Genomic DNA, 26,377 nt, shown 5'->3' on the forward strand with positions numbered 1-26,377 from the left:
CACCTTGCTTAACAACTTTATTTCATTTACTCCTCTCAACAACCCTAAATTAGCTTCTATTATTAGCCTCCTGTATAAAAGAAGAAACAAGTGAACATGCTCGACACTGCAAAGTAATGGCAGGGCTGCGGCACAGAGATAGGCTTCTAAGCACCCTTGATACATCTTCATGGGGGTATAAATGCTGTTTGATCTTTTTCCAGAGTGAATTCAACTCTGCAACCCCCCAGTTTCTGCACCATGTGGCAAACACCATTCTAAATCACCATATTAAAAGGAAAAGAAAGAGTAATTAAGACAATGTACTCAATTCTAAATTTATTCTTGCTTTAAAAGAAAATACAAAAAGAAAAGTCCCTATATCAGAATGATTTTATAGCAGGCATCAATTTGTTCTTGCTTTATAATTAAAAGTATATTCAAATGCATCGGGGTACGTTAATAGAGCAATTCCTTCAAAAATATTACTCACTAATAATTACTTATTATCACTAGATGTGCTGAATCAGAGGCTGGCATCTGAGACGTCCCTAGAAGGGCTCCCGGCATTATGTCAGGAAGACCGGGAGTCCCATAAGTCCCATATCCTAAAACCTATATGCCTATGAAAGAGTAAATGCCATCTACAACATTATATTTTTATTTAAAATTATATTCCCAAAGTAGCCAGGCTACACCCCACACCTGGAGCATTTGTATAGATTATAAATATCTTTGATACACACCTCTGTGATCTGCAGTTACCTGAGAGGAAAAAAATGTTCCTAATTTTAAAAAAGTTACTACAACTGGGGTGCCTGGGTGGCTCAGTCGGTTAAGCGTCTGACTCTTGGTCTCAGCTCAGGTCTTGATCTCAGGGTCATGAGTTCAAGCCCCACGTTGGGTTCCACGCTGGCGCATGGAGCCTACTTTATTTATTTTTTTTAAAGATTTTATTTATTTATTTGACAGAGAGAGCGACAGCGAAAGAGGGAACACAAACAGGGGGAATGGGAGAGGGAGAAGCAGGCTTCCCGCGGAGCGGGGTGCCCGATGCGGGGCTCGATCCCAGGACCCTGGGATCATGACCTGAGCTGAAGGCAGACGCTTAACGACTGAGCCACCCAGGCGCCCCTTTAAAAAAAAAAAAAAAAAGTTACTACAACTAAAGACCCCCAGGTAGGGAGGAGGCCTGGGCCTGATTGGAAAGTGGTGAGATTTTTGTTCAGGCCTCTAGATGGCGCCCTTCTGTTTTCTTTCAGTTCTCACACAGCATGTAGTGCATAAAAGGTAACCACGTCAGTCCTCAATCAGATGACCAAGGCAGAATGACGTTCAGTTATAGGCTTGTTTTAAAACAGGATTTTCAAGGCAATTTCCTTAAAACCAAAAGAAATGAACACTAATATAGTAAGCCTTGCTTAGAAGATAGAGAGCTAGTTCAATTTCAGGATCTTGAAATCTTTATTCAGTCATCCTTAATCATGATTTGGTTTCAGATGCCTTGAAAACTCTCCAGAAAAATGCAAACAAGAATTTATACGCAAAAATTTGCATGTAACTTCAGTCTGTTCAAGGAGCCCTCGAATCATGCCATCGATTCCCCCGATGGCTATAGGTCCCAGGTTAAGGCCTCCTGGTGGCAGTGACGATCCCCAGGAGACAAGTTTTTATCTTGTATGCCTATGCCCTCCATAATATCTCTCATGCAAAGGAACAGAAATCTCACACTTTCCATGTGTTGCACAGATGGTAAAATATGACAAAATGCAGAAAGCCAGATATTATCATCAACTCATACTTCCTAAGTGTGTCCTACATAGCTCGTGAAATTAAATTCAGGCTCAATGCGAACACACCGGTCTACATAAAATATGGAGAGAGGGTGAGAACAAAGGTAGTCAATGCTCCCAACCTCATACCACAAGCAACCACGGGGCAGTCAATTAAAACGAGTGGAAGGAAGCAAGGGCCTCCGATGAAAGGGTACGTACCACGCATCAACTTTTCCAGCTGCCAAGTCCTCTATTTTCATGTCGCCAACGGCCCCGTCCCTCGTCCCCGCCCTCGGCTAGCGCCTGCAGGAACAGGCCGCTCTGTGTGCGCGTGCCAGAGCACCAGCAGTGCCTGCAGTCGCCTCTTTCATCTGCCCCGCGCAAGACGCACAGGACGCCAGGCGGTCTCTGCAGTGCACATCGCCCCAGGCCCTGAAACTCCATCTGCCACCAGCTCGCTAACTAGAGGATGCTCCCGGGCCCTGCCCTGCGGCACTGACAGGCATTTGGAAGGATCTGTGGAGAGAGGGCTGCGTCAGGCCAGGCCCTAAAATGGGAATGACACGGAGACTGCCCATGTCGTTCCATCCAAGAGGGCCAGGTCTTTAACAACTTTTTTCCTTTCGAAACTTGATGATAAACAGTTTTTCTCTAAGAGGTTCAGAGTATCCTGTCTGGGTTGGGGGGGGTGGGGAGTGGAGGAAGAAAAGGGTGAACAAGGGAATTAAAAACCAACTTCAAATTCACCAAAAGTAGTTGATAGAAGTTCTGTCTCCAGTTTCCAGGCCAGAAGACGAAATGAGTAACTTTCGAAAGAATTTCCGGACTCAAAGTTTGAGAACATGGCCCCTGAAGACAGGGGAAAGGCCAGGAGGCTGATTTATCTTGGAGATGAGGTGTATGTATGTAGGTCAGCAGCAAGGGGCATACTTGGTGTTCTTCAAGTATCGGAAGGGTTTTTAAAAAGAAAACCAAGTGGATTTATACTATGCTGTTCCAGGGGCCTGAATCTGATATGATTAGGAAGTCACAAGTTCAATGTAGGACAAGTCTTTCTAATTGTTAGAGGTGCTCCAAATTCCTGGGTCAGGGTCTTAGGGATCTGAGGAGGGGCCCCTTAGGGAAGCGAGAGGCGCTGTCCAGTGGGCAGAGCCCCACCTGCAGCACAGCTAATTTTATCCATTTTATAGATGAGTGTTCTGAGTAAGAGTTCGCTTGCAAAGTTAAGTCCAGAAACAACTATCCTGGAAAGGATGAACTCCTCGGTCCTGTCCAGCTCTGAAACCCACAAAACTGTGAAACGGGAATGATCTGTCCTGGGAAAGAGCATACTTATTATCACTAGATGCGCTGAATCAGAGGCTGGCATCTGAGACGTCCCTAGAAGGGCTCCCGGCATTATGTCAGGAAGACCGGGAGTCCCATAAGGATGGAGCCTGCGTCTCTCTGCCTGAGCTGTGTACCCCGGTGCCCACCACAACACCAGACAGGCTAACAGCCCCCCAGAAGGCTGAGGAGAGAAGTACTAGACTGCATGCCCGCTACAGCTCCTTCGAACACATTTCCTCAGCGGGCCCTAAGAATCCACAAGAGAACAGACCTTCTCCAGGCTTCCAACCAGAAAAAGCAGACAACTATCCTTTTACAGAAGACAGAGGTGGCAGGGTTTGGGGGCAAAAGCCTGGATCAGATGGTTTCCAGGGCTTTCCCTTGTAGCTTTAGAGTTCTTTGCCTCACACAGGGGCACCTACTCACTGATCTTGTCTGAGGCAGAATGCAGAATAATCTGTAAACCAAGATTACCACTTGGGGAGACACAGATATCTGCAATGTGGGCAAAGCCTTAATGTCAAGATTACGTTACAACAAACCAAAACTCTTAGCAGATAAGCCTTCCCCATAAACCCTGTGGATTTGATTGAAAGTATTAATCATATATCTTTAGCATGTTAACAGAGTGAGAGAGAGAAAAGAATAAAAAACATAAGGAAGGAGGGTATGAAAGATTAATAGAGCAATTCCTTCAAAAATATTACTCACTAATAATTACTAACATTTATTGAGCATTTATGTGCTAGTCAGAGTGCTAACCGCTTTAATTAAGCATTTAATTCACACACCAACCTCTATTACCATCATACCCATTTTATACATAAAGAAATTAAAAATCAGAGAAGTTAAGAAATTTGACCTGAAAATAAGAGGCAGAGCCAGGACACAAATTCTGGTCAGTCTCACTCCAAAGTCAGAGTTCGTAACCCACATGGCACCTAAAATAATTAATTCTGGATAGTTTACTCAGTAGCTAGCAGACCTTTAAAAAGGCAAATCAAATTGATTTTCCTTTTCTGACGACTGAATGCCAGGTACTCTTCACAGGCTCTGTCACGCTAGAGCCACCTACAAGCCAAGTTCGGAAAAAAGCAGGCTGTGAGCTAGCCAAAAACAATGTTAGGGGGGATGGTAAGTTGGATTGCGAGGAACTGAGAAGGCAAGGACATCGGGGTACGTATTAAATGCACCAACGAAGAGCGAAGCCAGTTGACACACCCGGGGTGTTGGTGCTGATGGAGACTGATGGAAGGCCAGAAACAACAGGCTTCCTCCATCAAGGCGCCACAGACCAGGAGAAGGGGTGGGCAGAAATCTGGGGAACTGAATCATCAGCATCTTCAGGCTGATCCTATGATGGAGGGAATGCCAACGGTCCCTTAAGCCCTTCATGTGATGCCAAAGGATGGGACATGGCAAAGCAATCACTCTCGGCTCTGTGGGCAGAGGAGTGGTCTGAAAGAAATTGAGTCATAGATTCTTTTTGACCACATAAAACTGCTTTGAGCTGGGGAAACAGAAGACATCTGTGTGCCAGGAGGCAGGGGAAGAATGCAAGGAAGATGCAATTACTCAGGAAATTCTTGTTCCTTGCAGGTGCCTGGAAGAAGGGTATGGTCTGGTGTCACATGAGTACATTCCAGTCAATACCAGGTGCGTTCAAAGGTAATTCCAAAGAGTTCTTTTTTTTTTTCAATCATTTTAACAAACTTCTTAATAATGTTTAATTCCCCAGAGCAATTCAAATTTCAAAGACGGCTCTATTTCTCTCAAATCTCAAAATCCAGAAAGGAAACAAAAATAAACTGGCTATTAAAATCTCTGAAAACGTCTGCTTCCTGGAAAACAAATAACCTTATAATTTTTTTCCCCAAGTTAAATGGCACTAAAGTCTTACACTTTTCAGAACCAGGATACTATGGGATATACTGCCAGATTCTGTTATCCCAATCCACCTCGCCTAGCTCAGGTAGCAGTCTGGGGGAGAACAGATTATGAGAGCAGGCGACAGACGAATGGTCTGCAATGACAACCTCTGGATGGAGCAGAAGGGGGCCCATAAGAGTCTGTGCGCTTGTCATATATGTTCTGGATTCACAGCTCCTCTTTAATGCTATCTGCCTTTTCCCCAAAGGAAAACCAGGCACCAAACATGCTGTTCTTCTTCATGAAAATGTAATCTGCCATCGTGTCCCCGTCTTGTCATAATCATGGCTAAAACAGCGTGACTATCTTGCAACATCACGATCCTATAGAAAGAATTAAAAAGTCAACCAAAAACACATCAGACGGGTTATTGCCAAGAGCTCCTCTTTTGGTAAGAAGCTGGCCAGAGTTAAGGGACCCTCACTCTGCCTGTAGACTCAGCCCCAGAAATGACAGTTTTTAATACGCCCAAGGAAACCCTGTCATTGTCAGCTGTCAGCTAAGGTCAAACCTACTTTATATAGTGACTATTTTAAAATCTAAATGAAGTAGACAAATGGTCTTGAAACAAGACATTTCTATGTATAAATAACGTACACTGAATGTGCTAAGACCTACAGATGCATTCAGAGATGGCGTAAATGTTAAATACAATCATACAAAATACAGAGGTTTTTTGTTGTTGCAATGAAATTTTGTTATATTGGATCTTCCTGGAACAATGGTGCTGTAGGGATTGGAAGACTTACACTCTATAAACTCAATGTTGATACGTTACTGTCACAACAGAAATATATACACATTTCCACTTGCAAGTTAGTTAAGGGGGTTTATTTAAAGTACTAGTCAATACCACAGTTTTACACAACCAAAGAAAATACATAATCTCAGAATTAACTATAATGGAACTTAATCTACAATAGTGTTGGCTGTAATAAGATCTGACTCAGCTGAGATCAGCTCCTCCTGTGTTAGAATGGCACTGAGGAAAAAGAAAATCTTGTTTTGAAATCATCTGCTTTCAGTTCTTTAGGGGAAAGAAAACTGGGAGTGCCAGTACTGAAGTATTCAGTAAAATTCCTAGAAGGATGGTCCAACAGTAAGAGATCAGACAAGGAAATGGAGAGTTCTTGATTTAAATACAAATCCCAACAGTGCTGCAAATTATTATCAGACTGTTCTGGAATAAAAATCAAGTGCCTTATAACTAAACCCTGTGAGACACTTTCTGTGGCTGAACACAGAGGCCAAAGGAAGGTGGCTTGGCACAACTGAGCAAATAAAGATGGGGCCGGTGAGAAAAGCTTCTCATGGAGAATGAATAAACTTAGGCTGAGAGACTCTTCTCTTCCGTTTTAGCAGTTTATCAGTCTTAGATAGACTGAGGAGAAAACAAGTGGCCATCTCTCGCCATTTATTAGAAAAATAACAACTATTTCTTGAATGTTCCTTATTTTCTAGTTTTCCTGGGTGGCTGTGATGCTCCAGAATTAAGATTTAGAAATCAGGGGATGCGGGCTTAAAGGCTGGGAGGCTGACGCTGACCTCCAGGCCCCACCAGGAAGAGCCCCCAGCAGGCTACGGTGTTCTACTAGTAGAGGCTGTCCAATTTGAAGTTCACATTGTTTAAAAATTACGTTGTTGCCTGTACCGCCCTAACAGTATTCAAGTATGGTTTTATAAGTCCTAATATCAATCCTTAGAGTAGAACAAAATTCTGGTTTAGTTTCACTCCAGAGTCCAATATAGAGTAGTTGATACTCTTTTCTCAATACATAATTGACGTAGATGGACAAAGATATCTATTCCGGGACTCTCTTGACACTTGGAATACCTTGGCAGATACATATTTCTTGAGAATTAAAACACGAGCAAAGACAAGTGGCTTCTGAAGCCAGAAGGCTAGTGTTCAAATCTCGGCTCTGCCACTTCCTAGCTGTGGGGTTTGGGGTCCATCACTCCATCTTACCATGCCTTAATTATCTTGTCTATCAAATAACGAGAGTTGCCTATTTCTAGGGTGGTTCCGTATATAAAACAAGTTAATGCAACAGTGCCTGGTCCACAGAAAATGTTCAACGAATGTTAAGTATTATCCAAATCTCTGGAGTCCTTCCACTTAGAACTCTGTCCCTCTCTCTATTTTCCTCCATAGGGCTGCCATAAGCTTGGAGACAATCTGTTTGCAAGGGGCAATAATAAATAAGGCAGTAAGTGCCGGTACCTCCTCATGGCTCCCCACTATGTTAGGTAAAATCAGAGGAGCCCTGCGTGACCCTGAGGTAGATCCTGTCTCTTTCCTGACATCACCTGTGATTTCTTCATTCACAAACACGAAAGCACTAAGCGGGTTTCCCGCTAGTGGCAGACTATGCCCCAAAATGTGTGAGAGAACTGCTTTTGGGATGCTGAGCCCCTTAGTATATGGACACTGGTGGGTGAGCTACTTTAATTTCCTGTCCCATCCCCTCTACGCAAAGTGCTTTTAGCCAAGCGAGATGTTGTGTGGTTCTGGATGAGTAAGCCAGTCAGGGCAGAGTTGCCTGCTTCGAAGTACAAGCTCTTTGGCAGGAGCCCCACAGCAGTCTCCATCAGGAGCATTATGGAAGCCTGGGTCTTGTGTTCCCAGTGATAAAATGCTTATGCAGTATTACAATTAATTAAGGCACAATGAAGTCTGATCAATAAGGACTCAAAAATATTGTCCACAAGAGATCTCTCTGCACTCACTGTCACAGCAGTTTTTCCACTATAAATTAATTTTCCTTCAGTATTAAATGAATGCCTGATCTTATAATATTCACTAGCAGATAGTATAATTGGTGAATAAGACAAACTAGGCTTTAAGAAGTAGGCTTCTGAAGGTTTTAAAAAATATCCTGGTAGTTAATGAGTTTGGTGCTCAAAAAATTTAAGTTGTTGGCTTCCTTCAGTGGGAGGGGGAGTCAGAGAAAGCACCTGCCAACACATGTGGTCAGGCGAGGTCTCATCGTCTGTAACAGCTCAAAAACCAGCAAGTTTCAATTTTCAATTCTTCTGTAATTTAGGTTCCAGGTTTTCACCTAACCACTCTCCAGGATGCTCTCAGAATTTTGATCCAAAAACGCTGGTCTAGACCAAACTTATTTCACTTGAGACATAGAAAGCCAAATCCATAATAGATCAAAACTTTTTTAAAACTAGAAGTCCTGTGACCTGGTCATTCACATAATAACCGTTATAACAAAAGCCCATAAAACCAGTGAATAATTTGGATCATCAGTGAATTACCTATTTAATAATAAAACCGAAGAGTCTGACGTAAGATTCTAGAGGTGAGTGGTGATAATTCAGTTTTTCACTAAGAAATATGTACTGAGGGGCACCTGGGTGGCTCAGTCATTAAGCGTCTGCCTTCAGCTCAGGTCATGATCCCAGGGTCCTGAGATCAAGCCTCGCATCAGGCTCCCTGCTCGGCGGGAAGCCTGCTTCTCCCTCTCCCACTCCCCCTGCTTGTGTTCCCTCTCTCACTGTGTCTCTCTCTGTCAAATAAATAAATAAAATCTTAAAAAAAAAAAAAAAAAAGGGCGCCTGGGTGGCTCAGTTGGTTGGGCGACTGCCTTCGGCTCAGGTCATGATCCTGGAGTCCCAGGATCGAGTCCCGCATCGGGCTCCCTGCTCGACGGGGAGTCTGCTTCTCCCTCTGACCTTCCCCCCTCTCATGTATTCTCTCTCTCAAATAAATAAATAAAATCTTAAAAAAAAAAAAGAAATATTTACAGAATGTTTACAGCATAGCAGGTACTGTCAGGTTTTATGGGAGATGATGATGTACAGAACACAGTTCTGATATAAAGGGGCTTCTATTCCAGGGAAGAGGGGAAGTCATACACCTAATTGTAAAACTAGGTGGTACAAAATGGTTCAGCCTCGAATAAATCTTCTTGTAAATTTGTGCCACTACTTCCAGCTTGGAAGCCAGGTCTTTAGTGGATCTCTGGATGCCCATGGAAGGACGCCTGTATCAAACACACGAGACCAGGCACAGAAATACCCACTAGTTGTGAGGACACTTCATTCCACACATTACTGACAATAAAGAGACGCTTAGGATTCTTGAACTAACTGTGTCCATCTGTATAGCACGGGCCCACACAGCTGCAGCTGAATTCTGGAATTCAACTGCAGCTAGATGGTGTGGCCTTACCCACTTGGCCTCCCAAGTGCTAATTTAGAGAACAGCAGCTCTGCTGGAGCATCTAAATCCTTTCGGCAGAAAAATGATCAACTCAGCTCAAGTCTCTGACAACAGCCCGAGAAAAGAAAGGATCTTGCTCTTTAGGTTTCTGCTCAACCGCCATATCTCCAGCAGTACGGGAAGCAGAGCCAACGGGCTGGGAAGCGGCTGGCTCCGGCCTTAGACAGAGCTCACTCCAGCTCTGGTGAGGTGCCACTGGGACCAGAAACTAGAGGTGTAAGCAGAAAAGGGACTCGGGGACAGACTGTAGGTTTCCTTTATGTGAACTTGAAACTTTATGTTACTATGATGTCTGAGCTAAGAGACTAAACAGCCTTGTGAGTTCATTTGCTCCTTTGCCTTGTCCTTCTGAAGGCACTGTCTGCCGGGTCTCGGGCTTCAGGTCTACGACATTAGGCAAGGCCAAGCACGTGTGTGTCCCTGAGGGCGGAAGGGCTCAGACTGCTACCACAGAACTGTCTACTCATTTCCTAGACTGGGTTGTTGCTCATTTTCTGGCTTTAATTTTACAAAAATGTTTATTCCTACTTATGGAATTACTTGTCTAGGATTAAAAAGTGACCACATTTAGGATAATAATATCGACAGTCTCTGAATCTTTAAACTTTTGTGTTAATTTATATTACAAATATTAGTTCTAAGTAGTTAAAATACTACCTAGTTTATTTCTAGGCACTAATAGACAAATGTGGTTGACAGCACGATAAACTTTTTTACCAGCCTCCACTATCTGAAGCCAGCTCTGGCAAGGCTGGAGTGCCAATCTTTGGCCATGATGCAAGGGGACGGGGGTGGAGGGCAGAGGGAATCCAAGTTGCTCACAGGAAATACTATGGACACTGGAAAAGCAGAGGAAGTGGTTTGTTTATCTTGCCCTTTCTTTGCAACAGTGCGGTGTCGTCAAACACCAAATAAATGACTAAGTTAGTCATGCATTACCTGTGTGGCTTTAGGCAGGTCAAGTCATTTCTTGAAACTTCATTGGTAAAATGCTAAAATAGTATGTATCAATACCAATTCCAGAGTACGGTTATCCAGCTCAAATTAGATCAAGTATAGGAAATACTGTGTCAACTCGAAAGTCCTAAAGAAATGTAGATCACTACTACTGATGTTATTATTTGAATACAAGTGTACATTCTGGAGGAGGTTTGATAGCATTTTAACGAACCTACTCCAGCCTTCATTCATTCATTTAACAGACACTTCCTGAGTGCCTGCGAGGACCCAGGGCCTATCCTAAGCCCTGGGAATAAATACAGCAGTGAAAAGAAACAAAAGCTTACTGCAGTCAAGAGGCAGTGGGACAGGGAGTAGGGACGCGATCAACAGCTGAGGTCAGGCAGTGGTACATGCCAGGTAAAAACTAAAGCCGACTTCTGGAAAGAGGAAGGCCTCTCTGAGGAGACGCTGAAGCAGAAACCTCAAGTGACACGAGGAAGCAAGCCATGTGAATACTTAGGGAACAGGAATGTGTGTGCCTGGGGAGTCTGAGAAACAGCAAGGATGCTTCTGTGACTGGTGCTCGGAACCTGTGGCCAACAGTAGCAGGAAATGACGTGAAAGAGGTGGCCAATCCCAGCTGTGCCTTGTTGGCCATCACGATAATGGCCTTTTGACCTTTATTCTAAGTGGAAATGCAAGCCGCTGGAGGGTTTTAAATAGGCTTCTATTTACTATCTACTCACTATTTACTAAGTCCTGCTACATACATGCCAGATACTATGCTAGGCTCTAGACAACTGTGAAAAAACACGCTTCATCTATAGTTTCTCTAAACTCAGTCTGGTGTGGAAGATGTACAATAAAAGAAGTAATTACAATAAAAAATTTGGTTAAGTCCCATGATTAAAAAACAAAACAAAACAAAATAAAACCCAGAGATCTGAAGACCGGTAGAAATTATCTCGATTCTTTTTCTAGCACAACTAATTCCTTATTCTAGAATACAGGAGTGGGTAGAGTCAGGTTGGGGGAGGAAGACGTATTCTGGGCAGAGGGAACTGCTCTGCAGAACATCACTTGTTCGGGGAACTGGAAGGAAGTCAGGCTGACTAGGTATACACGATGGGAGCTGGGGCCGCAGAGACGGGCAGGCACCAGGTATTTCTAGACCATTGGTTTTCAAACAGCGGTCACGACATCAATCTAGTAAGTTATAACCTGCAGTTTTTAAGGTAATGGAATAAAATATATTGGAGTGTAGTGCACACAATAAAGGCACATTTTGCTTTTTAAAAAAAACTTCCATTTAGGAATATGGAGATATGTGTGTTTTAGGTCACAGTATAAAAGATATTTTTTACTATGGTCATGGTCAAAATGTTTGAAAGTCAGTGCCCCTGCCACATAAAGGAGTGAACTTTAGCCTAGAGGCAAACCATTTCGGGGACAAACCACTGAGAAGTTTAAGCTGGAAAATGTTATGATCAGATCTGTGTCTGTGTGTGTTGTTTTTATATGTTGTTTTAGAAAGATTCCTCATGCAGCACGTGGAGGATGGATCAGGGAGGGACAAGACTGGAGCCAGAAAGCCATGAGCCGGCTATTTTTCATGTAGGCGAGAACCACCGTAGAAGTGCTAGAGGAAAGGAGGGCTGAATGGACAGGGTTTGGTAACTGATAAGCTGTGAATATGGTGAGAGAGGAGGTGGAATCAGGCTAGTTCCTGCCTTGCTCCGATGGTGACGTGCGCCATTCACTGGGACAGGCAACCAAGGAGAGGGAGGGGGGAGTTAAAGTCAGTTTTGAAATGTTTCTATTGATGTTAATTCAAGACGTAAAAGTGAATTTGATCAGTAGCAATGGGTTAAGTCGCCCTTCATCCCAGAGGAGAGGTCTGGGCCACAGAACTGACTGAGCGTTAATAGGGGACTGAACGTGACAGTCCTCACCGAAGCCACAGCAGTAGAGATGGCTCAGAAGGATGGTATAAAGAAGAAAAGACTTAAGGATGAACAGAGAAAAGGAAATCTGGCGGAGATGACTGAGAAGGTGCATCCAGAGACAGCAGGAAAACGAGAGAATGTGGTGTCTGAGAAGCAGTGAGAAAAAAGTGTTTCAAAAAGTAGGGAGTGACTCGAGGATAAGAAAACACAACCTGATTTAAAAATGGGCCAAACACTTGGACAGACAAGTCACCAAAGAAGATGGACAGATGGTAAATATGAAAAGATGGCTCATCATCACACATCATCAGGGGACTGCAAATTAAAATCACAAGCACCCACTACGCATCCGTCCGTTAGCAGGGCAAACCTCCGGAGCATGACAGTACACCACGCCGGCCAGGATGCGGAGCCAAGGTGACGCTCACTCACCGCCGGTAGGAATGCAAAGTGCGGCAGCCACCGTGGCAGACAGCTTGGCCGTTTCTTACAAAAGCTAAACCTATTCTTCCATTCAATCCAGCAATCACACTTCCTCCTATTTGCCCAAAGGAGTTGAAAGCTTAGATCCACACCAAAACCTGCACACAAACTTTACAGCAGTTTTATTCATCGCTGCCCAAACATGGAAGCAACCACAATATCTGGCGAGCAAATGGATAAACAGGGTAAATCCACACAATGGAATGTTATTCAGCATTAAAAAGAAATGAGCGACCAAGCCCCCAAAAGCCAGAGAGGAACCCTATGTACATATTACTGAATGAAAGAAGACCACATACCGTGGGATTCCAACTACTATATATGACATTCTAGAAAAGGCAAAACTAGGGAGACAGTAAAATGACCAGTGGTACCAGAGGCTGGAGGAAGGGGTCAGCAGGTGCAGAGGGTTATTCGGGCAGTGAAACTGCTCTGTGTGAGGGTATAACGGTGGATACATGTCATCATACATTTGTGCAAATCCACAGAATGGACCCCACGGAAAGGACACCGTGCTGACGGAAACTACGGACTTTGGATGATAATCTGATGTAGTGTCGATGTAGGATGCAGGATGCTTGACTGTAACAAATACGCATTGTTGGTGGATACCGATCGTGGGGAGGCTCTGAGTGAGGGGACGTGGGTATATGGGGACTGGCTGCACTTTCTGTCCACTTTTGCTGTGAACCTAAAACTGCCCTAAAAAATAAAGTTTATGTTTAAAAAAGGACGAAAGTAAGGAGCGGGTGAGTGCTAAGCACTGCTGGGCAGTCATGAAGACAAGGACCGAGGACCCCCAGCGGCTGATGACCAGGATCACTGAGGACTGGCAAGAGCGAGCTGCTGGACCCCATCTCTGCTGCCTTTTAAGTAAAACTGGGGATGGCTGTGCCTATTTCTTTTCGCCATTTCCCCTCCATTCCTTTTCTGTCGTGGCCACACAAATTAGGTTTGTGCTCCTGCCCCTCCACCGAAACCGTCTTCCAACGCCGTCACTGCTCTCCACCTTCCCGAATCCAAAGCTCCCGCTCATCCTCTGTCACCTGTCAGCAGCACCCGGCAGAGTTCCTCATTCCCTCCTCCTTGAAACATTTTCTTCCTTGTTTTCTAGGACGGCAGCCCCTCTGGCTTACCTCGCTGGTGATTCCCGTGCCGATCCCTCCTCATCTTCCTGATCTCTGACCATTAGTGTGGTCCGGAGATGAACCCCTGGACCCCTTCTCTATAATCACTGCCTATAAAGCGATCCCATGCCATAGCTGTAAATATCATCTATGCACCGATGATTCACAAATGTACATCCCTGGCTCACAACTCTCAGCTAAGCTACAGCCCTGTATTCAACTGCCTACACCGGATCTCAGCGTAGAGGTGTAACGTGCATCTCAAACTAAATGATCTAAAACATCTCTCCAAAACTAAGTATTCTTCTTAGTAGTCCCCATCTCAGTCAGCAGTAAATCTATCCTTCCAATTGCTCAAGCCAACACCCGTGGAGTTACCTTTAGTGCCTCTTTCTCTCACATCAAATTCAACATAAATGCTGTTGGAACCAGCCTGCCTAGGTTCAAATTCTAGTTTAGCCACTTCGTAGCTGCGTTATCTTGGGGAAAATTGCTAACCACGTCCTGGCTTCAGTTTTATCACTGCAACATGGGGGTGATAGACTTACATATCTCACAGGGTTGTTGTAATAACAAAATGAGTCAATGTTTACAAACTGCTTTGAATGGTGCCTGCCACACAGTATGGAGTATCTCTTCAATCTGACCACTTCTTACCATCTCCACCACCTCCACACCCAGTCTGGGAACGAGCCACACTGGTGGCTCTCATTTGGATGATTGCAAAAGCCTCCCTTCCTTTAGCCCCTAACCCTTTTAACCAGCAGAGCAGCCAAAGTGATTAAAAAACAAAACCAAAAAAAATCGTAGTCACATGCTTTTGACTTTTATTGTGTGTTTGAAAATTTTGATAATACAAGGGAAAAAACCAAAGTCAGACCGCATCATTCTTATGTCAAAACCCTCTGATCCTTTGCCTTTGGCTCAAAGTAAAAACTCAGGTCTGTCCATTGACTGGGCCCTAAAAGCAAGTTCTCCCTCGCCTCTCTGACCTCAACTCTCTTGTCCCTGTCACTCCTTTCAAGCACAGAGGCCCCCGGCCTGTTCCTTAAACACTCCAGCACACTCCCTCCCAGGGGCCTCTGCGCTGGCTGCCCCCCACCCCCCCACGCCAGCTGGAAAGCTCGGCCTTAGGCCACATGGCTCATTCCCTCACCTTCTTTACGTCTGTGCTGAAACGTCACTTTCTCAGTGAAGGGGGTTCCCTGGTCGTACCTTTTCAAATAACCTCCCACCCACCAGCCCTGACCCCCTTTTCTCTACTTTATTTTTCTCACAGCACTTATCATTGTCAGACACGCTATTAAACCATTAAAGCTAAGGAGACTTAAGGTAAAATCTAGAAAAAGTTTCCCCTATTTACTCTAAAAGGCACTTCCCATGTGCTTATACTGTGTTGCCAACACGGGCCATACACTCTGTATGTCGTTCCTTAAACTGAAAACATATTTAGGCAAAATGAACGAGACTGCTTACTGTACAATCTCTGCGCTGTTCCTTCCTCACGTGCACAGAAATGGTGATGAAATACTGTAGGTTCTGGGTATCTGTGTCTGGAGTGTTACATCTTTCCACGAGCTACTTACTACCCTACTGCCCACTCATTTGAAAAACACTTTTTTATTTGAGTCTGGGGGGATACAGGTCACGGAAGTAGGAAATGTGGCAGCAGCCAAGACTGAGACACAAAGCCTGCTCCATCCTTGGCATCTACGGCCACATTTCGGCAGGGCCCCAGTAGATGGAAATACTATCATGAAAAAGAGTGGGACAGGGGTGAAACAGGAATATTTATTGCCTTGCAACTATGTGATGGGCCTAACGACTCTTTCCACAGGCTATTTAAATTAGTCTTCAGAGTAACGCCCTCACAAAACTGCCAGCCACTTACGGAGGAGGAAACCAAAGCTCAGACAGAGTTAGCCATCAGCCGCACAACACGAGTAGCTATAGGCGGAGCTTAGCTCCGAACTCAGGCCACCTCAGGCGGGGGCCACTGGACGCCACAGCCTGTACACCGTGTTCCTGGAGAACCTGGCTTCCGGAGGCACCAATTCAGCAAACTGGAGCTAAGAAAGGTTGTTAAGTGGGTCATTTATACTCTGTCACCCAATTCCTCCGAGAACTCAGCATCTGTGAACCCCATCACTGCTATGTGCTGGTAACTCCCTTACCTGTGGACATAAAAAATGGGATGCGGAACTTTCCACTCAACACCCGGGCCCGCAGGTTCTGCAGTGTGCTCCCATCAAATGGCAGGGCACCACACACAAGCACATAGAGGACGACTCCAAGGCTCTGCATCCCAAACAGAGAGTACATACAATTAATCGCATCAGAGGAAACAAAAGAGGCCATTATAGTATGTGTATGGAGATGATGGTGAGTCATGCACAAGATAATGGAACTAACTTTTTCTCCTTTCTTTGTGAGAAATAATATGAGGCATTGTCAAGGCCAATCATCTTTAGGATAGTTAACATTCTTCTTTGCTTCCAGACATTAATTTTGGGTAACATATCTAGAATTTCTCTCAGGACTCATCCTCGAGGGAGAAGGCAAGTGGCAACAACAGAAAGAATCTCTGTTCTTGGCAAGGGCACCCATCCAAGCTTGCTCTTGGGTTGTTTTTTCTTTTTGCAGATGCACAAGGGGAAGTTTGAAATCAGTGGCTCGGTCCATAAGACAAGAGCTGGAGGAAAGACTCCGTACAAGGAACTGGGAATTCAAAGCACAGGGGTCAAGGTGTCGATTCGGGTGCAGTATTCAATGTCCCCCAGGGTGACGGCGCTGTTTCCAGTGAAGGAGAACCACCAGCCCAGGGACTGAGAGAAGACAGTACATACCCAGATGTCCACTTTGGGCCCGTCGTACTCCTTTCCCTCAAAGAGCTCAGGTGCAGCATAGGGGGGGCTGCCGCACCAGGTCTTTAGCAGCTGCCCGGGAGTGAACAGGTTACTGAAGCCAAAATCTAGAAAGACAAACGGACACACCTCACGTTACTAGCTTTTAGTCACTGAACAAAGGCTCTGGAGCATTACATTTGAGCATCCAATGTGAAGAGAGACCATTTAGAAATTCACCACTGGAATGTAACATACTAGTGAAAGGGAGATACAGATGAGCTGGAATGCCAAAGACCCCTGGTTAACTGAAGTACGCATGACGGGTTTATGTCAGCAGAACCAACACTGTTCCCTTCAGAAAGCCACACTGAGGGAGCCAAGCGTGCCTGTTGCTTTCAGACCATAAGTGACATTGGATAGTGACTGATGTTAAGGCCACACCAGAATCAGTAACAACCTGAAAGCCTGCTCACCTGGACCCAGACTTTTCCTATTATTTTTACTTCTTATGACAAACACATTTCCGACCGCTAGAGACACACGGACTTGAAAATTTAGGTAAAGTGACTTTATTATCATTAAGGTGGCTTACTCGAAAGGAAGAATAGGCAACTTATTTACACACTGAAACAGGAATATTTACAATTTAACTCCAAGTCCCTTTGTGCTTCAGCTTCCCCCCTACTTTTCTTCCCCTCCCGCTGTTTTAGGAGACAGCAGATGAGAGACGGGAGAGGTGAGGTGTGGAGAGGAATGCTCAGAACATGAGCAAAGATGGCAGGCCAAAGGACAGAGAGTCGCTGACTTCTGAATACTTCATGTATGTAAGTGTTTACATGGATAAGTCGTCTGGAAGCCAGCCTACTCCCTCCTGGCCCAGGCCTACCACATTCCCTGAGGTGACAGTGCCTGAAAAGGCTAAGCGCCTCCTCACCCTCCCCTCCCCAGCGTTACTCCCCTGGACAACTCGGTCTCCGTTTGCTATTTGCTTCCCTCCTTTCTCCTACAGCACGTGTGTTCTTGTAAGGCCTGTGCTGATTTTATCTCTCTCCTTGCTCTAAGGCTGCCTCTTCTGGTCCCAGAGCTTCCGTTATCATTTGTTTGGTAATAATTCTCCAAGTTTCTATCTCTGGTCTTGGTACCACTCTTAAATTCCTGAGCTTCCAATACTCACCTGGGAAGAAAGAGCTCAAACTCGCCATCTTCCAAAAACGAATCTGTTCTTCTGCTCATGTTCCCATTAATGTTCGTTAATGGCATTACCATCCCAGCTACTGGGAGCACTGGAGTCTCCCTTCTCCCTCCCCCTCATTTCCCATTCCCAACTGGTAATAAAACTTTTCCTGCTTCTACCCTGTGTGCCCTGAATCTATTTCCTTCCATTTCCATTCCTACCAGCTCAGCTCATATTCGTGTTCTCTCCGACCGAGGCTCACACACGGCTCACTACCTCCAATTCATTTCCCTCGAGGCCATCCATTCATAGCATGGGGACAGTCACGCAAATAATGTTGTGTCAACTCCTCACTCAAAAACACGGGGGGCTCCCATCTGCTCACAGAACAGTCTGGCCCTCTGAACCTTGTCCTTCAAGCTCCTCCACAGCCCAGCCCCACCCACCTTTCCAACTTCCCCCGGCCCTTCTAGCATTGCTAGACTACTCTGCGTTTACATTCCTTCCTTCGGCTACTTCCTCTCTGTGCCATGCCTTTTCCTTTCTTTTTTTTTTCTTTTTAAGGTTTTATTTATTTATTTGACAGAGAGAGAGAGCAAGCACAAGCAGGGGGAGTGGCAGGCAGAGGGAGAGGGAGAAGCAGGGCAAGGAGCCCAATGTGGGGCTCGATCCCAGGACCCCGGGATCATGACCTGAGCCGAAGGCAGCTGCTTAACCAACTGAGCCACCCAGGCGCCCCCCGCCTTTTCCTTTCTTTCCCACATTTGAGAGATCACTCATTTCCAAGGCCCAGTCAAATATTGCTTCCTGTATGAAGCCTTAACTGATTTCCACCACAAAAGACTATGACAATGGCTTCCTCCTCTGTGCTTCCGTAGCCCCTCGTTATACCTCTATACCCCAACGACTCTGCCTTATCTTATACTTAGTTGTATAATGTGCTTATGCCCTCCACTAGCGGGGAGAATACAGCTGGACTCACCCGTTTCCACACAGTGCTTTCATATACAGCAGGGACTCAAGAAAGGGTCACTGAATGAAATGGCAATAAAATCACCAGGCCAAGCCTCCCGTCCCTTTCTGGCTCCTGGAGCCTTCTCATCCTTACAACGGCAGCCGGCCAGCCACTAGAGCCTCTACGTCCTAGCTCTCAGCCCACAGTTCTAAAATTAACGTCATGATCACAAGGGGCTTAGAGGTCAGGGCCATCATTAGAAACACTTACAGCTACTTCTATATGAAATCAAATATTCTCTTTCATCAACGGGAAATAAATGCCTCTTCTGCTAAGTCTTCCTGGACCTCCTACAAGAAATATCCTCTACCTTCTCTGTACTCCCCTATTACTTCGTATTTCTCCCTTATTTTGGTTAATTCCACATATACATACCCTATTCTCCTAGCTCCTGAAAAACATACACTCTCTCTAGTTCCTTAAGAATACCTTATTCATCTCCGACTCTCTCAAATTATATTGGATATAATAGTGTTTAAACACAACAGGTACTTACTAAATGTCAACTATGAATGCAACTGCACTGAAAGCTCTACCAACTAACCTACAACTTTTGAAACCCAATAGCTTTAATTTACTAAAGTCTGCATGCGCTGAAACCTGTTAAGATTTTTCTTCCGAGAGTGAAGATAGGTTGTTAAGAACCCTAACAAATGAGATTCAGCAAAGCAGACGTCTTTGGGAATTTTCTAGAAAGAGGATACTTAATTGGTTTTTTTGTTTTGTTTTGTTTTAACTGGCTTGCACACCTCTTCAGCAGGTCCTTTCCATGGGTGGCCTTCCTCTGCACCACAGGGAAGAGACGTGCAGACGGTATCCGCAGTAACGCATGCTCTCTGACATTAGTGGGACTCCTTAGTGAAGTCCAGAAGATAGAATCATGGAGGTTTTTTTTGTACTTTGAATGGAGAACACAACAGGCCAAGCAATTAATTAAAAGCAGTAGGTTTAAAATTTTCCTAATAAGGAGCTTAAAATATATAGGACATTTCTCATTTTGAACCATGGATGCTCTATCTACAATTACCAACCTTTTAACCCATTTACTCTGCTGGGGAGGGGAAGGCACAAACTTAATGGCCATCAGCATGTTTATTCTATCCACCAAACAGGAAATCTTGACTAAGGAAACAATCGCAAAGGGAACCATCTTCAGTGGGGGCTATAAGCCTAGATTGCTATGAGGCGCTGATATGAGAACTGAGCATGCAAGAATGAACGATATGATCGGGGCCTGACAACCACAGGGATCCACATCTGGGGAAGCACCTGCTTTGACAGCATGTTACAACCAGAGGGCTGGCTTCGATAGCTAGACCAGGGACCAAAAGCAAGATTTCTTCAGTAAGATTCAACAACACCCCCCCACCATCTGCTTGCCCTTGTTTCCTATTACACACCAAGCAAAAATCCTCTAGTCTTGCAAACCTGTCAAGGGGTCTCCCGTAACCACTCCACATGCTGTTCCCACTCCTAACTGCACATTTAAGCAAAATCCACCTCTCCTTGCCTGCTATGACACTTTATTTTTTTCCCATTAAAGCCAGCTTCCTCCAATGAATGATCCTGGGTTATCCCAATTCACTCTTCAAGGTACCAAACCTAACAGAATATCACCCACCCTCCTTCTTCAATCCACATATTACTGTAAATTCACAGCTTCACCGAAAGCAGACTGCTGCCGTATCCTCTCTGCTAGCAAGTATTTCACGCACCTCTGCAGTACTGCCGTGTGGCTTGTAAGTTACAGCTCTGGCTAGCCCACTGTCCATTCACCGATAACGTTAACTTATTTCCTGAAAATTTAAGTTACTCATGCGGGAGAAACCTCAAGTTATTAACATACTTAATCTGGAACGCATTTTCAAAGTTTCGTTCCTTCTAATCTACACTCCAGGGACTGAATAACTAGATCAGGAAGAATACCTCCTCTTTATTCTCTTAGCTGCTTACCTTTGAGGGGCATTTTGCTACACATTTTAAGAAGACTGGAAGGAAAAAAATGAAAGCAGTTGAAACTCCAACCAGTCTATTTTGGGTTCTGTTGGTAGTTTCGGGAAGTAACTCCCCAGTGCTGGGTTGTTGTGGAGGCGGCATGGGGAGCAGGTGGGGGCACACTCTCACCCTTGCTCCACACATGGCTTGTTTTTACTCAGATTTTTGTTCTCTAGCCTTATTGAGATAAATGTCATATTCCATAAAATTCACCCACTTAAGATGTACTGTTCAGTGGCTTTTAATATTTTCATAGAGTTGTACAACCATTACCTCAATCAATTTTAGAACATTTTCACCACCCTAAAAAGAAACCCTATACCCATCAGCAGTCAGTCCCCATTTCTCCCCCAACTCTCCCACCAAGGAGCCCAGCCCCAGGCCATCACTAATCAACTTTCTGTCTCTATGGATTTGCTTATTCTGGACATTTCCTATAAAACGGATCATACACTATGTGGACTTTGTGTCTGGCTTCTGTTCCTTAGCATAATGCCTTCAAGGCTCATCCATGTTTTAGCATCTATCAGGACTTTGTTCCTTTCTTTACCACTGACTAAGATTCCATGGTATGGTTATACTACATTTCATTTATGCACTTACCAGTAGATGGACATTTAGGTTATTTCCACTTTTCAGTGCTATGAATAATGCTGCTATGAGCATTCTTGTATGTTTTTTGTGAGTGTATCTTTTCATTTCTTAGGGTACACACACACACACACACACACACACACATACACACACATAAACTTATACCCTAAGGATATATATGTATCTACATGTATCTATATATAACTATATCTACCCTTAGATATATCCATATATAGAGATATATATCATATGGTATGGTAACTCCATGTTTAAATTTTTGAGGATTTAACCAAACTTTTATCCAAAATGGCTGCCACGTTTTACATTCCTACCAACAACGTACAAGTGTTCCAGTTTCTCCACATCCTTGCCAATACTTATTACTGCCATTTTCTTTTTAATTATAGCTATCCTAGGTGGGTATGTGGTATCTCACTACGACTTTGGTTTACATTTTCCTGTTGGCTAATAACGTTGAGCATTGTTTCATGTGCTTACTGACCACTGGTATATCTTCTTTGGAAAATGTCTATCCAAGTCCTTTGCCCATTGTTAAATTGGGTTGTCTTTTTATTATTGAGTTGTAAGAGTTTTTTATATTCTCTGGATACGAGTCCATTGATACTATTTACATATTTTCTCCCTTTCTACGGAATTTTCTCCCACCCTCTTGATGGTGTCCTTTGATGCACAAAAGTTTTTAATTTGGATGAAGTCCAATTTATCTAGCTTTTTCTAAGGTCACTTATGCTTTTGGTGTCATAGTGAAGAAATCACTACCTGACCCAAGGTCACGAAGATTCATCCCTGTATTTTCTCCTAGAAATGGTTATTTTTAGTAACGCAATGAGCACCAGTGAATCTACTACCCAAATAAAAAACTATTATCTTGATAATTACTTACATCGAATCACAAGCACCCCCTTCCCAACCTCTTGTCCTCTCGGAATCACTGATTTTCATCCTGTCAGTACATCGAAATCCCCAGTGCAGTTTTAGAGATGTCAAGTGACCCACAAACCTCGCCTCAGCCCTACTGGATCTCCTGGACAGAATTTAAACATGTGAATATAAACAAACAAAACATGACTCTTTCTGAAGTTTGAGGACCACTCCCGCTGGCAATAAGGAACTTCTAGAGCTGGCAGGTGATGCAGTAAAATTAACCTGAAAGCAAGACTAGTTAGACATGAGGTAAAGCAGAAGGCTTGTGATAAAGCAGAAGAAAAGAAAATGAGAAAGACAATTCAAAGACTACTTTGAAAAAAGACTGGATGGTACTTGAGGACAGACTGAACACATGAGATAAAAAGGAGGGCAAAGTAGAGAGTATGACCATGTGCATCTGGGTAGTCTGGGTACACGAAAGTCTAGACAGTAGTAGTTGGTTTGGGAAGAAAAAAAAAATATATATATATATATATATTTGTTCTATCCTGAGTTAAAGGAGGTGAGAAGAAATTCAAATTGAGATGTTCTGAGGACCTGAGTCATAGTATTGAACGGATAAGAATTTTTTGAAAGAGTAAGTGCAGAAAAGGGGATGGCTGGGAATTAAGGCTTAGAACGCACCCCTAAGTACTTCCTGCTTTATGGATACAGGAAGAGAAAGAGGATGCAGCCAAAGCAGAGAGAAAGACCATCACAATGAGGAAGCGGAGACAGGAGAAAAGCATGTCAAAGAAGGAAAAGGTGGTCCCTAGCGACATATGACGTCACCCAAGTAGTTTGCGACCTGCGTCTGGCGGAAAACTATGGTGACATAATTACTCAAGATTAGAAATGGGATCATTTCCCCTCAGAATTTCTGTCAGTTTGTCCTAATGCAATGCTAAGTTGTACGGACATAATCCAGATTCATTCTGAATCACCCACACGTCATACTGTGAGCGCATAAGGTATTTCTTACCAAGTCTGATGACAACTAATAAATAAAAGGTCTCGACTATCAGGAAATTCATTCAGGGTACCTAGAAAGGAGCCACCTGGCCATGCAGCCAAGTGGCACGACCCTGGAGAGAGCCTGGTATCTGGAAGACCTAGAACCAGACCAGCCTGGTCTCTCTCAGAGCAGCACTTTTCCCATTTATGTGGTACTCTCAATTATACAGAATAAAGGAGACATTTTGTAAAGGACACTCTGCCAAGTGCTGTGTCACAGTGCCATGTATTTATTACCTCATCAAGATGAGCATTATTTTTGTTTTATGTCTGGCAAAGTGAGGTTTCTACACTTGATCTTAACAAAGTGAGGTTTATTAAGTAACATGGCAAAATTTGAAGTTTAAAAAATTCCTAAGAACAAGGCCGAGCCCATAATGCCAGCCTGGATGCCCTCAAAGCCCACACCCACACACCCACACTGTGTTTTCAGCATTTTATGTATGTTTACATGGAGGTAAATGCACATCCCATAACTATTTCGCACAACTTCCAAATGCCTTAGTTATTACATTCTGTTTTTCATTTTATTCTTCACTCTCAACCCTTTGCTCTGCTTATGTAATTCCCAAAGTCATATTGTGCTTGAGGCATACTGCAGGTTTCTTTAAAAATAGTACTTTGGAAAGAACTGTAAGCACTATATATCACTGAGAAAAGGCCGAATTTTTCAATACATGGCATGGGAACAGCTGGTTTTCCATGTGGAAAAAAAAATTAAACAGGACACCTTCCTCACACTATATCCTCAAATCAATTCCAGGTGGATCACAGACTCAGTGCAAAAGGTAAAACTACTAAAATTTTTATAAAATAATAAAAGTGAGTATCTTTAATGCCTCGGGGGATGGAAGGATTTCTTAACCAAGAAACAAAAAGCACTAATCATAAAGGAAAAGGTGGTAAATTTGGTTACATTAAAATTACACTGAAATATCTATTGACTGAAAGATGTTTTAAAAAGACTAAAATGAGAGGGGCGCCTGGGTGGCTCAGTCGGTTGAGCGTCTCACTCTCGGTTTCGGCTCAGGTCATGATCTCAGGGTCCTGGGACTGAGCCCCGCCTCAGGCTCCACACTTGGCATGGAGTCTGCTTGAAATTCTCTCTCCCTCTCCCCCTGCCCCTTTTCCTGCTCGCACGCTCGCTCTCTCTAAAATAAGTAAACAAATAAAAGCTTAAAAAAGAGTAAAATGAGAAACCACAAAACGAAAGAACACATTTATAACACATACAACAAAAGACTCACATCCTTACTAGTGAAACAAAAACTCCTATAAATCAGTAAGACAACCCACCAGAAAAAGTGGGCAAAAGATTTATTTAAGCACACTTCACAAAAAAGGCAAAAAGATGGGAGAGAGAGTTCAGCCTTGTTATTACAGAGAAAAATAAAAACACTAAAACCACACTCACACACTCACCAGACTGTAAAACTTACAAGGTAGAGTAGCACCCAGCACTGGTGAGCGTGTGCAGGAAGGGACACGCCCCCACACACGTGACAACGGTTCGGCAGTACAAGGATAAGCTGGACACAGACACAATGTATGACCCAGCAACTTCACTCCTTGGTTTATACTCTTAGATGTTTAGGACTGCACAGGGACAAATGTTTAATAATGTTCAAGCAGGGGAGCCTGGGTGACTCAGTTGGTTAAGCGACGGCCTTCGGCTGGGGCCACGAGGGATCGAGTCCCACATCGGGCTCCCTGCTCAGCGGGGAGTCTGCTTCTTCCTCTGACCCTCTTCCCTCTCGTGCTCTCTCTCATTCTCTCTCTCTCAAATAAATAAATAAAAAATCTTAAAAAAAAAAAAAAAAGAATGTTCAAGCAGGGGTGCCTGGGTGGCTCAGTCGTTGAGCGTTTGCCTTCTTCGGCCCAGGTCATGATCCCAGGGTCCTGGGATCGAGCCCCGCATCGGCTCCCTGCTCGGCGGGAGGCCTGCTTCTCCCTCTCCCACTCCCCCTGCTTGTGTTCCCTCTCTCGCTGTGTCTCTCTCTGTCAAATGAATAAATAAAATCTTAAAAAAAAAAAGAAAAGAATGTTCATGCAAGTATTGGTAAGAGCTCCAAACTGAAAGCAACCCAAATATACATCACTAGACATGATGGAAAAATGACTTGCACTATATTCGTATCATGAAATACAATAAAGAAATGAAAGTGAATAAAGCACGGCTATACAGGCATGGAGAAATCTTGTAAAAATAGTGTTGTGTGAAACAGGGCACAAAATAATATATTTGGTATGATTCCATACATACATAGTTCAAGAACAAGCAAACTACATGAAGGATGAGCCCACTGCACATTATATCCAATAAATATGGCACCTTGTGGAACAAAACTCCTGAGGGAAGCATTACACAAGTGGTAAAACACAAAAATCCAGACAGTGATTACCTCTTAGAGCAAGGATGAGGTTGGGGTCAGAGGGTGCAGTCTGGGCTGATGAAATTATCTAATTCTTGATCCAAGTGGTAATTGCACAGGTGTTTGCTTTACAGTATACTTTCATTAAAGTGTATGTATATGGTTACTGCACAGCTCTGTTTACTTATATAGTATTTCATAATAAGCAAAGAAAAAATGAGAAAAGAATAGGATCCTTTTTCTCTTCCCACTTCTATTTCTTGCCATTCAGAGTAACTTCACTGGGATCTAAACTCCATCATCATCAGGGCTCAGAGGAACAGAGATTAGGCTCTTTTTCTCCCCACTGACTTCTTACCACCTAGAACAGTGCGCTGCAGAAGACAAGGCACTCAGTATTTTACAACTGATTCACTAATTAACCAAGAACAGAGAGGGAGGGAGAAAAAGAGGAAAAGAGAGAGAAGGATAAAAAAAGAAATGAAGGCTTGAGAGCTCAGAGCGGCATTCTGTGAACAGTTCAGAGGCCAGGAACTGCGGGCTACTTGTTAAAACAGAGAGCTCACTGAAGTTTTTGTTGAAGACAGCCACAGTCCTAAATGAAGGACGGTAAACTATGAAGACTTTATATACAATGATAAAATTTACAGTTGTAGTCAAATACAATTTAAAAGGAGTAAATATTTTAATGAT

The 26,377-nt window shown here is 43.8% G+C and overlaps 1 protein-coding gene across 10 annotated transcripts in view; it reads right to left on the reverse strand.

Annotated features, from left to right (window-relative positions):
* The window catches only part of SIK3 (SIK family kinase 3), a 237,990-nt gene that overhangs the window by 33,855 nt on the left and 177,758 nt on the right, over positions 1–26,377 (reverse strand). For all 10 annotated transcript variants that reach the window (XM_027578751.1, XM_027578744.1, XM_027578745.1 and 7 more), the window contains 2 exons: positions 16,594–16,718; positions 15,922–16,045 (listed from right to left, as the gene is read on the reverse strand). In XM_027578751.1, the coding sequence (XP_027434552.1) occupies positions 15,922–16,045; positions 16,594–16,718 (249 nt within the window). The remainder of the gene's footprint in view (positions 1–15,921; positions 16,046–16,593; positions 16,719–26,377) is intronic.

Source organism: Zalophus californianus, chromosome 11 (assembly GCF_009762305.2).
Source record: "Zalophus californianus isolate mZalCal1 chromosome 11, mZalCal1.pri.v2, whole genome shotgun sequence".
In the NCBI taxonomy this organism is placed as follows: domain Eukaryota; kingdom Metazoa; phylum Chordata; class Mammalia; order Carnivora; family Otariidae; genus Zalophus; species Zalophus californianus.